The 14515-nt window shown below is 40.4% G+C and overlaps 1 protein-coding gene across 19 annotated transcripts in view; it reads left to right on the forward strand.

The window, feature by feature from the left end:
- The window catches only part of syngap1b (synaptic Ras GTPase activating protein 1b), a 182259-nt gene that overhangs the window by 66682 nt on the left and 101062 nt on the right, over nt 1–14515 (forward strand). For all 19 annotated transcript variants that reach the window (XM_078932581.1, XM_078932592.1, XM_078932588.1 and 16 more), the window contains one exon: nt 9433–9538. In XM_078932581.1, coding sequence (XP_078788707.1) covers nt 9433–9538 — 106 coding nt within the window. The remainder of the gene's footprint in view (nt 1–9432; nt 9539–14515) is intronic.

Genomic DNA, 14515 nt, shown 5'->3' on the forward strand with positions numbered 1-14515 from the left:
GAAGTTATGGTGCATGAGGTTCCCGGTTCGAGACCCGGTTCGGACACTTCAAATTTTTCAACTATTAAAATGTTCAACTATTTCAACTTATTACAGTCATTACTTTTGGTACTTCAAATCCTTGAACTTTTCAAGAGATTCCAGGATTTTCCAAGTTTTATGGATCATTAAAATACATGGAGAATCCTTGAAACCTTTGTTTCTTTCAACTATTATAACTTTAACATGCCTTTAGTTGGAAACACCGTTCAAACAATAAACTTCTCACAAGACTTTGGACTTCAATATAAGTTTTAAAATTATTATGGGATGGCAACACCAACTACGGTTTTGTGGCCATTTTGTGCCTAAATGTGAGGCGATTTTAAACTTCAGTTTTTAACTATTTTAACCATTTCACTGTTACAATGTTAAGATCTTTCAGATTAATCCTTTCAGCTATTACTTTTGGTCTTTCAAATCCTTGAACCTTTCAAGATATTCCAGGATTTTCCAAGATTTTTGCTTCATTGAAATACATTGAAAATCCTTGCAAACCTTTGTTTCAACCATTATAACTTCAACATACTTGTAGCTAGAGACACTGTTCAAACAATAAAATGATCACAAGGCTTTGGACTATAAAATAAGTTTAGAAATCATTATGGGATGTCGACACAACCTACTGTTGGGTGGCCATTTTTTGACAAAATCTGAAGCAAATATTGCAATAAACTTCATCCATGGCTGGAACTGAACATATTGAAATTCACTGGATCTGGACATATAAGGAATGTGGGCGTGGTTAGCAAACAAACTTTGTTGCTAAGGACGTCCAAAGGTTTACTTTTTCCGATTTTTCTGAAACTGACGTTGATTGGTTCGTCATCCCCATTTTGCAAAAAAGTGGATTTTCTATCAACTTAGAACATGTAGCTTTTACCAATATGATACTCTCAAATAACGTGTTTTTTGGAGTCAGTTGATGATGCTGATTCCAATGCTAGCACTTTTAGCCATTTTGGCAACATCTTCAAATTTTCAACAGTTCAGCCATTTTTTCAACAGTTTCAGGTTTAATGCTTAACTCCTTCTACAACTTTTGACCTATTTTAGCCATTGTGCTATTACAATGTTCAACCTTTTCAGCTTATTCCTACTATGACTTTTTTTTTTCAAATCTTTTAACTTTTAAAGATATTCCAGGATTTTTGCTTCATTAAAATACATAGGAAATCTTATCGCTTAACTTCTTTTACATTTTTTTACCCACTTTGACCATTCTACTTTTAAAATGTTGAGCTCTTTCATATCTGTTCAGCCATTTCTTTAGCAAATTCAGCTTTCATTCAGCAATACAGCATTCAACCCTGCATTTTCTTCTGGAAATGCAGCTCCTTCTAGTTTACATTTAATTTGAATTTTTGTAAATATTTTAGCAATAATTGTATTGTTGAGAATTATCTACTTTACCCAAATTTAACAATAAGTATTTCACTTTGCATTTCCAAATACAATAAGTAGAAAAGTGCGCTTGGGATTCCTTTATTTTTATTTTTTTACATCTTTCATACATTTGTCTTCAAAAGAACCCCATTTAACTTCACTGTTTCTTTAGTATTTTTATTAAGGTTTTGATAATCCTAGTTTTACATCATACCTGTCGTTTTCATTCTTTAGATAACTATTTCTGTGTGTAATTGTGTTAGTATTGTTTGCATTGTCAAACACAACCTTGCTGGGTCTGTTGTTTGACATCATCATTCTTGCACGTTAAGTATAAATATGCAACTTTTCTTTTTTACTTCTTCAAGATACCATCCATACTGGCTGATTTACTGAAGAATTCATTTAGCGTGTAGGATTGTTTTGCATGTTTACATTAATACACTTTCAATCTCTAATCAGTTTTTTTTATGAAATTAACATTGAATATTTTTGAGGTTTTACATTGTCTTCTGTGATACTTTTCCCCCCAAACCTTTGCATGCTTCTTCTGGATCAGTGAACGGCTTTAAAGATCCACTCTGCTGAAAATTGTGTTCTTTTTCTGATGGTGGAAAATTAAGGTTGAAATGGCTCCTCTGAGTATTTCTGTATTCAAGTCGTAGAGAATCAGGAGCTGACGAAAAAACACCATTTGAAAAGATCGTATTTGGGACATAAAAAATACCCTGGGAGGGCCATAAGCTCCCTGCTCAAAGTTCTCAGCAAAGGGGAGTGGAAGGTGGAGTGGGATTACTCCAAACCAACAGTCCTGCCCACAACTCAGAGGCACATTTAAGAATCAACGGCTCTGCAGAAACTATGTCCTAGAAAACAGTTTTTTTCATTTTTTCAGTTTCCCCTCTCGTTTTTCCGTTTTTCGCTCCTTTTTAACACCGTCCATCTTTTTCTGCCTCCCTCCTGCGTCTGACATCATTTCTGGCCTGCTCGTCACTTTTTGTCATCCGTTACATTTGTCTAAGGAAAACATTCTAGATTGGAAACTGTTGGCAGTGGTTTGGAGTTGTCATAATTGGTTATGTTGTTTGGGGGTTTCAGATCAATCTTTTTTCATCTAAAAAAAAAAATGCCAGTAAGTCCTGTGTTTTTCAGGGTTTAACACAAAGAAAAGGAACCCTCTGTTGCATTTCTACTCTGAACTCATAAAGAATAGATGCAGCTTCATATATTTTTCATTGGGCGGTTGTACTGTAATTCCATCAGTGGAGGCTTTACATTTCCAGAATGCAGAACAGTGGAGGTTTGTGAGCTGGAGTCGCGGGAGTGGCAGAGGGGAAAGTAATTACATTTGCTGTTGATTTATGATGTTTGTATCTGATCAAGTTAAATAAGAAGAAGAGTAAACAATGTTTCGATCCCATGACGAGAAGTCTCTCTGTCCATCTGGATCGTTGCATTAAAAGCGCGTCTGTCCAGTGTGAAGCCTCTGTAGAATCTAAACGGCTGCATGAAATTTTCATGTGCCCTTGGTGCCCTTGTGCTTGGTATCAGCGCACGTTTGGTGCACACAAATGCAAGTGGTTCCCACGCAGAGCTCTCCCACACAAACAGGTGCCACTATTCTCTTTACCCAGGCAGATCTCTGTCAGAATGAGTGGAGCACCACAGTCCTGTGGGACAGCATGACCCGCCAGCGTCCTTCGCCATTGCCAGACTCGGCCCCCGGGGTCCGCAGGATCCTGTGCCGCGCTGAGTGGCCATGCCACCTCCTGACACCGGCTCTCTGTGTTCCCACAGCTCTTTTTGTCCCCACGCTGATGAGCATGGTATCACAGCACAAACTGCTGCCGTCATTATGGATGTGAGAACAGAGGCGCAGATAAAACCTTTATTCAAAAACGGTTCACTGAACCGCAAGAAATAAGCAACTTACCCTTCCATATGTGGAATACAGTACAAGCTGGTGCAGGCTGATGCCAGTGCTCAGTTTACAGTGAGAGGTTCGGCTTTTAGGGAAGTTATTGAAGTAAAAACGTGAAAATTAAAGTGCGTCTAACTAAAGTCTCCGATTTATTTCACATCTAGAGTTAATTTAACAATTAACGCCTTCATGCCGTATGTCACTTATATGCAACGTACCTCAATCAGGCGTCTGAATCCACCTACTACCATTGACTACAAAGGAACTGGAGTGAGCGAGATGTCACCCATAGTAGACGACTTTCTTCCAGGCTCCAATGAAATGAAGTCCGTTCAGTCGCCACTTTTTCACAAAACGAATGCCGTCATGTTGGAATCAGATGATGACATTAAGCAGCGCTTGGTCTGAGTCAATCTGACTCATCGTTTCTATGGAAACCGCTCTTGCCAAGTAGAAGTGAGCTTGTTGGATGTCCACACCCCTACCACTTGACAGCGGGCTTGGGAGAATCTGTCAATCAAACGTTATGAACGTATGATGTGAAACCACCCATTTTTATTGAGGCATCTGATTGGTCTGTTTATAAGTTGAATAAATGACATTACAAAAAAAAAAAAAAACAGCTTCATTACATGAACTTATTAGGTTTGTACATTGATAAAACATATTTGGCAATATATTAATAAAAAATATTAATTTACGCAGATTGTCGTAAATTATCGACAATTGTCGTGATGGTTGACTGACATCGCGATGGAGAGACACCATCGCGATGGAGAGACACCATCGTAATGCCATGCCCCCTGGGACGCTACGAGTCGACACCATGAGCCGCGGTTACATGTGCAAAATATCTTGATCGGATCAATGGTCGGATTAGAATCCAACCGTGTACATGGGCCCAGAAAAACCTTTTCCGATTATAACAAACGTTCACATGGGTCACACTTTCGGTCGGAATAAATCATTCGCACAAGCGAAGTATGTGCGAATGTGGTTTGAAATACCGTAAGAGAAAATGAGTTCCGCCGAGCGGCTATATATATAGATATGTCATCTCTTTAATAAACGAGATGATCTCCTAAACGTGCTTTTGTTAATGTTATAGTTATAATGAAGTGCCTGTTCCCTCATCATTTTAATTTTAATCCGTGTGGTCAGTGCTTTTTCTGTTGAAGAGCGGAGCTTGAACGAAGCCAGGATTAGCAGTATGCTAACACGGGCTAACAACATTAGCTTTGGATGAACAAAAAGATCCATGCGGGAAATTCTGCAAACTGCATCTTGGCTGCACGTAAATAGAAATATGTGGGAATAACATCAGCCTTTATTTTGTCGGGACACGACTGGAAACACAAATCCACGTGATTGTTTGAACGGTTTCTAAGGACTGAGCGACATTTCTGCTTGAAAAGCTCACACAATGCCCCAAACAAAGCCGCTGTGTGTGCTGGCGGTCCGAGCTCTGCCTGGACACACACTTTTAGACCCGGTTCTCCTAAGGTCGGTAGCTCGTTCACCTGGAGCTGCGAGATGGATCGCAGTCCTAAGTCTCCCACACATGCCGCACACGTAACAAAACATCCTCACTTCCCCTCAAACACAAAGCTATAAGTCATTTCCCTAAATTTATAATGGATCATCGCGGATGAGTCATTAGTTGGGAAATAAAATAAATAAAGTAAAATAACGAATAATAATTATATATTAATTATAATAACGAAAAATGTACCCCCTCCCCCCTTGACGATATCATCGTCCATCCCGATGGTTTACTGCAAACATTGTCAAATGCCAGTTTAAGGGACATCGCCCAACCATAACGCAGATATTACAGTCTTCTGTATTTTCATTATTTCATTTATTATGTTGTTAGAGAGAGAGGGTGGGAAACAACAAGTTAGTGCTTCTTCTTTGGCTTTTTCCAATGTGGACATTGTCTGTACTGATGAGTTTCTCTTTCACTTCTTTTTTCCTTTTCATGAATTCTGATTCACTTAAACTATAACAGGAGGGCGGCCTGAAGGCAATGTAGGGATTTTTTTTTTTCTTTTTTCTGCTGAAACAGCCACTGATTGTATAGGAAAACGATCTCTACACATCTCTTCTGAAATCCCAGCCTTCACTCAGCACCAGAGGTACTTTCACACTTATGCAGCTCACCCATGACACAAACACCGAAGCGTCTGTAGAAACACAGACGGGAGTTCTCACACCTTCTCTGAGAACACCCTGGAGTTTTTTCCTCATCTTCAGCACGTAGAACTTAATCCTAAAAGCTGAAACCTGGACTAATGTGACTGCAGAACATGTGCCTGCCATCGCATCTATGCAGAAAAAGGGGTGTGTGTGTGTAGAACTGTATGGATTTATCCCCATTAAATATAGCTGCAGGTCAAGTCCATTGATGCAGGTAGGAAGTAAGTTTTATAGGCTCACTGCAATCATCTTTTGATTATAAAAGTTCCCAGTTGTATTTAAAGTAGAATTGTTATTTGTAAATAAATAAATAAAAAAACTTTAATTGTTTTCAGCTTCTGTAACCTTTTTGTTTTAATGCTTTCTTTGTTAAATGAAGTTAGCGTCTAAGTCGAAAATTAACTGACTAAAAAATGTCTGAAACAGCTGAAAAAGTCTTATTGCTGGGTGTTTCATGAAGGTTTTAATGCACATCTTAATGCAAATTAATGACGAGAAGTGACAACAGCATAAGAGTGCAAAGCAAGTGAACATTGAAAAAGACAATTTCTCCCAAAAAACAGATCAAGAAGACACAGTCTGTATAAATGCTGGAATAGAAGTTTACAATCAAATTGTTAATGCTAAAACTGTGAAGTAAATTCTGGTTGGCGTATTGATGAAACGGGACGGTTCTACCCCACATGTGGGAGGATTTTTAAGTCAGGTTTTCCTCAGTGTTTCCCCCACTATCTTCATCTTTCTACGTAGTAAATGAAGATGTTCCAGATGCATCTTCAATGTCTTTGGTTTAGCCTCAGAGTGACCATCTCCATCCACGGGTGCCGTCGAGTTTGCTTTGGTCCCATCAGAACTGAGAGACGAGTGTTAAAGTTAAATTCCTATTAGTTGTCACACAGCTGGGTGTGTTAAAATAGTTCTCTGCTTTTGACCCATCCCCTTCAGAAGCGGTGGACTGCGGATATAGCTGCACTCGGGAACCAATCCAGGGGTTGGATTGGGGAGTCAATCCAACCCCTGGATGCTAATGACTGAGGCATTGGGTCCCATTTTTAGAATTTTTGGTTTGTATTAAAACATGACTGTGGATTTGAAGGGCTGCACGGTGGCGCAGTGATTAATCTCACAGCAAGAAGGCCACCGGTTCAAGTCCCAGCTGGGGGACATGAAAAAAACATAAACGGGGGACCTTTCTGTGTGGAGTTTGCATGTTCTCCCCGTGCATGCGTGGGTTTTCTCCGGGGTCTCCGGCTTCCTCCAACCATTCAAAAACATGCTTCATAGGTTAGTTGGCAACTCTAAATTGTCCCTAGGTGTGAGTGTGAGAGTGAATGGGTGTGTGTTTGTGGACATTCTACCCTGCGACAGACTGGTGACCTGTCCAGGGTGTCCCCTGCCTTCGCCCACAAGTGGCCAGGATAGGCTCCGGCAGCCCGTGACCCCGAAAGGGAAAAACGGTCGAGTGAGTGAATGAATGAATGAATGTGGATTTGAACTGTCTACCTTTCTATCAAATGAGGGACAATCTATCAATAGGCCACTGAGTAGTGTCCACTGCCAAAAAAAAGAGCCCCATAGAAATAAGACAAAAACTCAAAGTCAACTCAAAGTAACTTTATTGTCAATCCCTACAATGTTTCCACATACCGGTACATAGAAATTCAAAAACTGTTTCTCTTCAACTCTAGTCCAAATGGGGAAACAACTTCAAATTACACAATCAAACAAATAAAGAAACTATAAATAGAAAAAAATAACATGACTGTAAAAATGAGAAAAAAATAAAGTGACTGTAGTTTAGTTCCTGGAGGACTGGTGGACGGTGCAGTTAGTGCTGATGAGGTAGAATGACGTGTGTATGTCAGCGTTCAGCAGAGCAGGGGGGAGACGGGGCAACAAGAGGGGATTGGGGGCAGGGCCGAGAGAGAGTTCAGCTACCTGACAGCCTGGTGGAGAAAACTGTCTTTGAGTCTGCTGGTCCTGGCCTGAAGACTACATAGTCTCCTCCTGGATTACAGCAGACTGAAGAAGCTGTGGGATGGATGGGTCAGGTCATCTGCAAACTCCTAAGATTAGAGAAATTTCAGAGAAATCAGCCAAAAATAGTCTTAAAAATATGTGAATTTTGATAAAATAATTCTAGTCAGTAACACATTTTCTGAAATTGACTGTTAACTGTTGCTATTGATAAGCTTTTATTGATAAAAATGAAAGACAGAGAATAGAACTGGGTCTTTTTTCTTTAAGAATAATTTTTTTCGGTGGCCAGACGTCATCAGCACTTCGACTGCTGAGATGTGAGAATCACCTTTCACAAGTTGCACTGCTTGAAGGCAGTATAAGACACAGCGTGATCACCTTGTTGTTGGCGATGGAGTAAGCATCTGGGTTCCTTGAATTTACTATTTGGGCCAAGTCCCACCCAGAAGAGTCTCCCAGACGGTCTTCGACTCTAAGTTCATCCATTCTGGCACAGTCAAGCTGTGCCGTGGCCTCATATTTCTTGAGGATGGTGCAATTTATGTTTTCCAAACAGTGGAGGTCTTGTGTTTTTTTTAAGGCCACATTATGGAATAAAAATTAAGTAAATCTTAATGACTTGATGAAGTTCATCTTTTTTAATCTCCAATGGTCAGCTGTTCCTTCATAAACCTATTGGATGCTCTTTTAAAGACACACTTTGATAAAAATGGTGTGTTTGCTGTTGTGAACATGTTCTTGTGGCATATTTTTTTATGATTGAGGATGCATGTAAAGAAAACTAAACTCAAAATTGCATTTCTGAGTCCATCTTCATTCAATCAGTAAATTGTAAAGAAGGAGCAGGCGGAAAAATCTTGCTTGAAAAATAGCTTTTTTGTGACAAAGAAAAGGCCAGGGCGTGTGCTAAGCTCCTTTTTCTGAGCACTTAGCATTGGGGAAGGGAAGGGGGGCCGAGATTGCTCCACGCCAACAGTCCCGCCCACAACTTAGGGGGGGATTTCTAATGAACTCTTGCTGCGCTGCAGAAACTATGTCCTAGGAAACGACACAAATGTTTTGATTTTGGTTAAAAATGGCATCATCCTAATTAAAAGACCACTGGAAACGCTTTAAAAATAGATCAAAAGATGATGCTTTGTTTTAACATCTGCCTTGAGAGTTTGTGGAGCTCAAAAACCGTGTTTGCAGTCTGTCTACTGTCAAGACATGCATGAACCTTAATGAAAAGGCAGATCTGACAGCAAATGCCATTTAATGTTGAGAAGCAAAAATGGACTTTGATGGAAAAATGAGCCAAAGCATCAGTAAACTGAGCAGTGAGGTTTGATGGTGACTTGCTTTTAGCAGTTGATTATCTTCCTGTCATTGTACTTTTTGTTTTTCCAGCTCCATGGGGGCGTGGCTCAAAGCAGCAGCCTTCACCTGACAAGGCATCAGCATTTGTATTTTTCTGAGAAATTTCATCATATTATTCTTCATCCGCTGTTTTTGCTCTTTATGTCCTTGTTGGTTTTATGATTCTCAGGGCCAGCAAAGTACTCTGGTGTACCCAGATTTATAGGTTAGTATTTTACAGTACTTTCTGGGTATAGCTGTGGTTATTCAAAGCTCCAGTGGCTCCTGATTAGTGTGGCAGAAGCTCCTTCCATTTTCCCTCGAGTCTCAGTTTTATGAATTCAGGATCTGCGGACCCAAACGCGATGGCTCTGGGATGTATGGTTTATTTTATGTGATGTGCAGAAAACACTGTTCTTGTTGTCTTTTCTATTCAAGCTGGAAGAGACGGATTGTTTTCCAGACAATCGGGTGTTTTTGGGGTTCACAGTCACAATAAATGATGGCTCAAGAAACTCCCTGCTTCTTTTCTGGAGTTGTTTGTAGTGACTGTGTGCTCTCCTCCACAGGTGCACCCTTTGCTGATGCGCGAGCGGCGCTCAGAGTCTCACAGGAACAAGCTGCTGCGGCGGACAGTCAGCGTTCCTGTTGAGGGACGGCATCACCCCGAGATGGGTAAGGCTGATAAACCACTGTCAATCATTTATTCTTTTTATTTACATTTCAAGATAAATCCTGAGGTTGGCTAAAGGGAATGCATGAGTACAAACATCAGAGCTTCTCTGGAAGAAGATGTCTTCCTGCTCTGCAGCAGAAGAATAAACACAAGAGGAAAAGATTTTACTCTCTGCTGTGGAAGCTTTCTGTGTAAAACTCAGAGAAAAAGCCTGGTCTTATTATGAAGGCTTCAGTTTGTTTGGTTGAGGTTTAGCTATTGTTTTTCTGCTGTTGCTCGTCTCTGTGATGCTACTTTCACACCATGCATGTGACATGCGTTCAAGTACGTGATAAACGTGCATTCTTGAATGCATGCTTGTCCACACTGGACTGTCATTCACCTACAGTTGGAAGAGGCTTGGTGCGAAATGTCAAAGCAGTGCAAATCCGGTGAATCTTGCTCCAGTTTTTTTTCTTTTACAGCTTTATTCCAATGCATGAAAGATTTGGTAACAAAATTCTGGTCAAACGGTTCAATATGTTACTACCAAATCCGAGTCCCTGATTGGTCAAAGTTAAACTCATTTAACTGGCAATACACGTTCAATAAACGCAGGTTGGGAGCCTGAAAATGGTCTCAAAAATGTGCGTAGCGATGTGTGACAGCGAGAGCTTTGAATGCGGAAGCCCCTGAAAGTGCATTTAAGCACGTTTACATATACCTTTAATTGAAAGTGTGTGAATGTAGCTTAAGTATATTAATCACCTTCAGCTCTTTACACCCTCTGTTGGCGTAACATTTAGTCACGTTTCTAAGTTGGATTTTTTTTTCTATTTTTCATTTTTTAGATCTTTTGGTTCATTTTGTCTGTCAAAATATTCAAGTTTCCTCCACAAACCTCCAGTTTTGTGAAATCCCACCAACATGATTTGTTTGTATTTTAGACATTAAAGATCAAGATGTTCAAACCAACAGCAGCTGTGGTCAGCTGGATTTGAAGGGGTTAAGCCATGATCCATCAAACCCAACATCATAAATACCTTGTGACGACTTAACTGAACAGGAAACTATTACTGCAGACGTATTGTCTGCCCTAAAGCGTAAATTTCTGTTGTTGAGCAGATTACATGAAAACGGTTTTCAGCAAAATGAATGATTTCCTGTTTGCACCACATTTAAAGTTGACGTCGGTCCCCACTGGAAGAGTCCTTGTGGCGACTCTAAAGCATCTCTCTTTGACTTTCAGTGGAGCTTTAGGCTGCACCTCAACCTCAACATGGCAGAGGCTGAGCTCAGGCGATTAAAAACAAGACAGTCCCCATTTTTGGTTAAATTCATCATCTGTCTGATTAGCCTCTTCGAAGAACCAAAGACAAGTTGAATAAAAACAAAAAAACATAATTTCAGGACCACTTTCTATTTAAAACCATTTTTTTTAAGAGTGGCGTTAATCAAGTCTGGAGAAATCCCGCAGGCCGATTCGGCTCATCTTTAACTAAAAACTGAATTTGTTTACTTTTTGTCCCGTGTCAGCTTCTCTCTGTGGATTTTTTTCAGGTTTACCTGGACTATTTTGAGTTGTGTTGCTGATAATAATAGGACAGTTGCTTAGCAACCAGATGATGTAAAGCTGTTTGAACCTTGGAGCTGTTACTGTCCGATGTTAGTAGAGACACTCGCAGCAGCACTCAGCGGAGCCGAGATGAAAGCTTCTGGTCCCGGCGGCGCTGACGGCAGTTGGTCTCCCTCAGATTCGGGCCGGCTTTTCTTTCATCGGTGGTAGTGATTTATCAGTTATCTTCCTTTGACATGGAGCCACTGCCTGATAACTGTGGCTGTCGTTTCACGTCCTTCTCTTTTCACTGATGAATGAGAAATATTCCAGTCTCTTAATTATTTCCCTCTAAAACTCTCTTTGGGCTCTCTGCAGCCGTCCTTCCTCTTCCTTCGTCCTTCTGGCTGTTTCTCAGCTCTTTTCACCGTCCACTTCTGCCGATTCAACAGGAATAAACATTTCTGTCAGTTTTCCGTCTGACCTCAAAGCGGTCAGTGCTGACACATGGGACGACACGCTCCCCCTGCTGCCTGACGAGCGCTGACATGGCTGCGTCGGTTTGGATTATCCGCCTGCTCTAAATGCGTTTGCATATGGTGGTCTGCTGTTGCGCTGCAGGCTCTGATGCACTGATATGGAGCATCTGCAGCAACCAGTGTCCACACAGAACCAGAAACCAGTGGGTGATTGGGGTCCAGTTGAATGCTTAGCCAACCTGAAGCCACTAAGCCTGCTTTGAAACTCAGCACTGCTTTGTCAGGATGTTATGCAACTTCTGAAACTTGCTGCAGTTCCAGGAATATTAGAAATGTGAGCCGATCTCTGCAGGTTTTCTAGGTCTTGACTTCTGTTTCTTCTATTTCATGACTAAGTTCTTAGTTTACTCACCTGTCTTTTCTGTCCAATGTTAGATGTACTGCTCATCAGCTTTCATGCTGGGCCTCAGTTTAAAACACCAATACTTTCACATGGTGACAATTAGCAAAAGTGCCAAAGATAAAATATATCAAACTACATATCAAACATCAAAAACATGGGAAGATATACAGGACCATAGACATTTGGACAGAGACACATTCTTCCTAATTTAGTTTCTGTTCATTACCACAGTGAATTTTAAATAAAACGACTCAGATGTCACCGACTGTAAATTATTCGAAACAAATCACACAATTACAACAAAGAATACAACAAAGAGCAGCTCTCAGACCAACACCACTCTCACAGAACCTTCTCAACCTTTAAAGGTGTATCCAAACCTTCTCCGTTTGGTTCGTTTAAAGTTTGTTTCCAATGTCAGTCTGAAAGTGTGCAGGTGTGAATCCCCTTGTGGATTGGACCAAACACTGATTTCGATCCGTCTACAGAGGTAGTCTCAGTTAGCTTCCATCCAAACCCGGGTACAGTTCACTTACAGTATTGGGCTTTTTTGGATTGAACAAGCACTTGCAGGTAGAGGAAATAAAGAGTTCAGTCGTTTCCTCAGTATCATCACGGTGGGGAAAGCACAAAGGGCCCACTGTTTACAAGCAACCACTAATCACCATTGGAACTGGACCTAGTTTTGATGCACCTAAGTTTTATTCTCTGAAAAAGAAATTAAAAGTGCAGGATGTTCTTTGTGATAAAGAGCCTTTCAGTTGTTTTTCTGAGATGTTTTCTCATTGAGCAGCGAACTGAATGACTTTAGGAGGCACAAACGCAAAAAAGGAAACAGTCAAACAAAAGAAGGGCAGTGAAATGAGTGAAAAATCAGCTAAATCCAAAGAAAAATGGATTCTGACTCTAACCTGAAGTTTCTGAATTTAATGGTTTGATGTTGTGATCATGTTCCATGAGGCGCCCTTCTGCTGCAGTTCTTTTATGATTCTTAATCATTAGCTGTCATGCGAGCAGCCTGCACAGAGAGATCTAAAAAAAGACCTTCACTGAGTGTCGCATTTGGTTTACAGACTATTTCAAATGAATGCGGAGGGTTTTCTTTTTCGAGTATTTTTTTTTTTTAATGTTTGGTTATCTGCACAAAACCAAACCTCAATTAAGACCAAAAAAGGTAATCCTGCCTTTAAATTAACATATTAAAGGCACAACGCCATCTAATGCATTGCTCTGATTAACATTCATGTCTGTGTCTTCACTAGATTATGAGTGAGCCTCATATATACTTATAAACTCAGCTGTCATGTAAAACTCACCTTTGAATCTGGTTTAATGTGCAGGAACCTTATCGGCGTTAGCGATGTGCGCACATGTTCCCACGCTGAAAAACCTGCAAACATTCGACAAACCCGTCAACTTAAAGAGCCCATATCATGCAAAATCATCTTTTTTGAGCGTTTAAGTCTATTACAATGTTATTTCCTCAGAAAAAAAATAACCCCAAAGGAGTAATTGATCCATTCACGTATTTCAAACCTTAAAACCTGCTTTCTGAGCACCAGCCCCTCCCACATCACAAAAGCAAGCGGGTTTCTTCACATTGTGATGTCACAAAGTGAGGAACAGCCCCTTCAAGGAAGAGTCTGCACTGTCAGCCCCGCCCCCAGACTAACACACTTTCTCTGTGGAGCTAGCGGTGATCGGCAAAAGGCTTTCATTTTATTTGAACAATCTTTACATTCATCTTTGCAAAAGTTTGGATGTTGTTTGTTTTCCGTGAGCGAGAGGCAGACACGCTGCCGAGGCTGAGTCTGACGTCAATATTTCATCAAAAAATTGTATATTAGTGTGCCAATGGTTATCTATTATCAAATGTATGGATAGAGTTTGGAGGCGGGACACGCAGGTTTTCAGTCCATCAGACCAGGACAACAGAAAAGCTGGATTACCTGCCAACGCACAGGCTCTGTGAAACACAATATGGTTTTTCTTTGAATGTTGTCTCTGAATATGCCAAACTGCAGCAAAGTGGACACAAAAGCTGAAAGGAAAATGAGGCTGAGATGATGCTTAGGCCTGACACAAACCTATTTGGTACTAAAAATGTTTCCACGGTACCAAAAAAAGGAAAACGGTGCGGATCAGATGAAAATAGTTGAGTTATGAGAACAACTGTTAAACTATAGTTTTAATGGCAAACCAGTTTAAAGTCCAACTGAGATTTGTGAAATCCTCACTTAAGTTCTTGGAAACAATTATGGCAGAAAACTGAGCAACAGAACATTTTATTTAAAAAAGGGTAAATCAAAGAAAAGATGACAAACAGAAAGAACTAAATAAAGAACTGATAAAGAAAGGTTTTCTAACCATGGCAACAATACTGGCAAAAGCCTTAGTTCCAACTACCCTTATGGGTGCATATTGGCTGTGTGGGGGTAGAAATGGTCAAATCTGTAAAGGTAAACCCCTAAGGCTTTAGCTATTTAAGAAGAAGGTAGACTAGTGAACAAACCTAATGGTGGTGAACTTCAGAAACACTAAAAACAAGATTGACATCATC

Source organism: Oryzias latipes, chromosome 16 (genome assembly GCF_053564925.1).
Source record: "Oryzias latipes strain Hd-rR chromosome 16, Olatipes_Hd-rR_3.1".
Classification (NCBI taxonomy): domain Eukaryota; kingdom Metazoa; phylum Chordata; class Actinopteri; order Beloniformes; family Adrianichthyidae; genus Oryzias; species Oryzias latipes.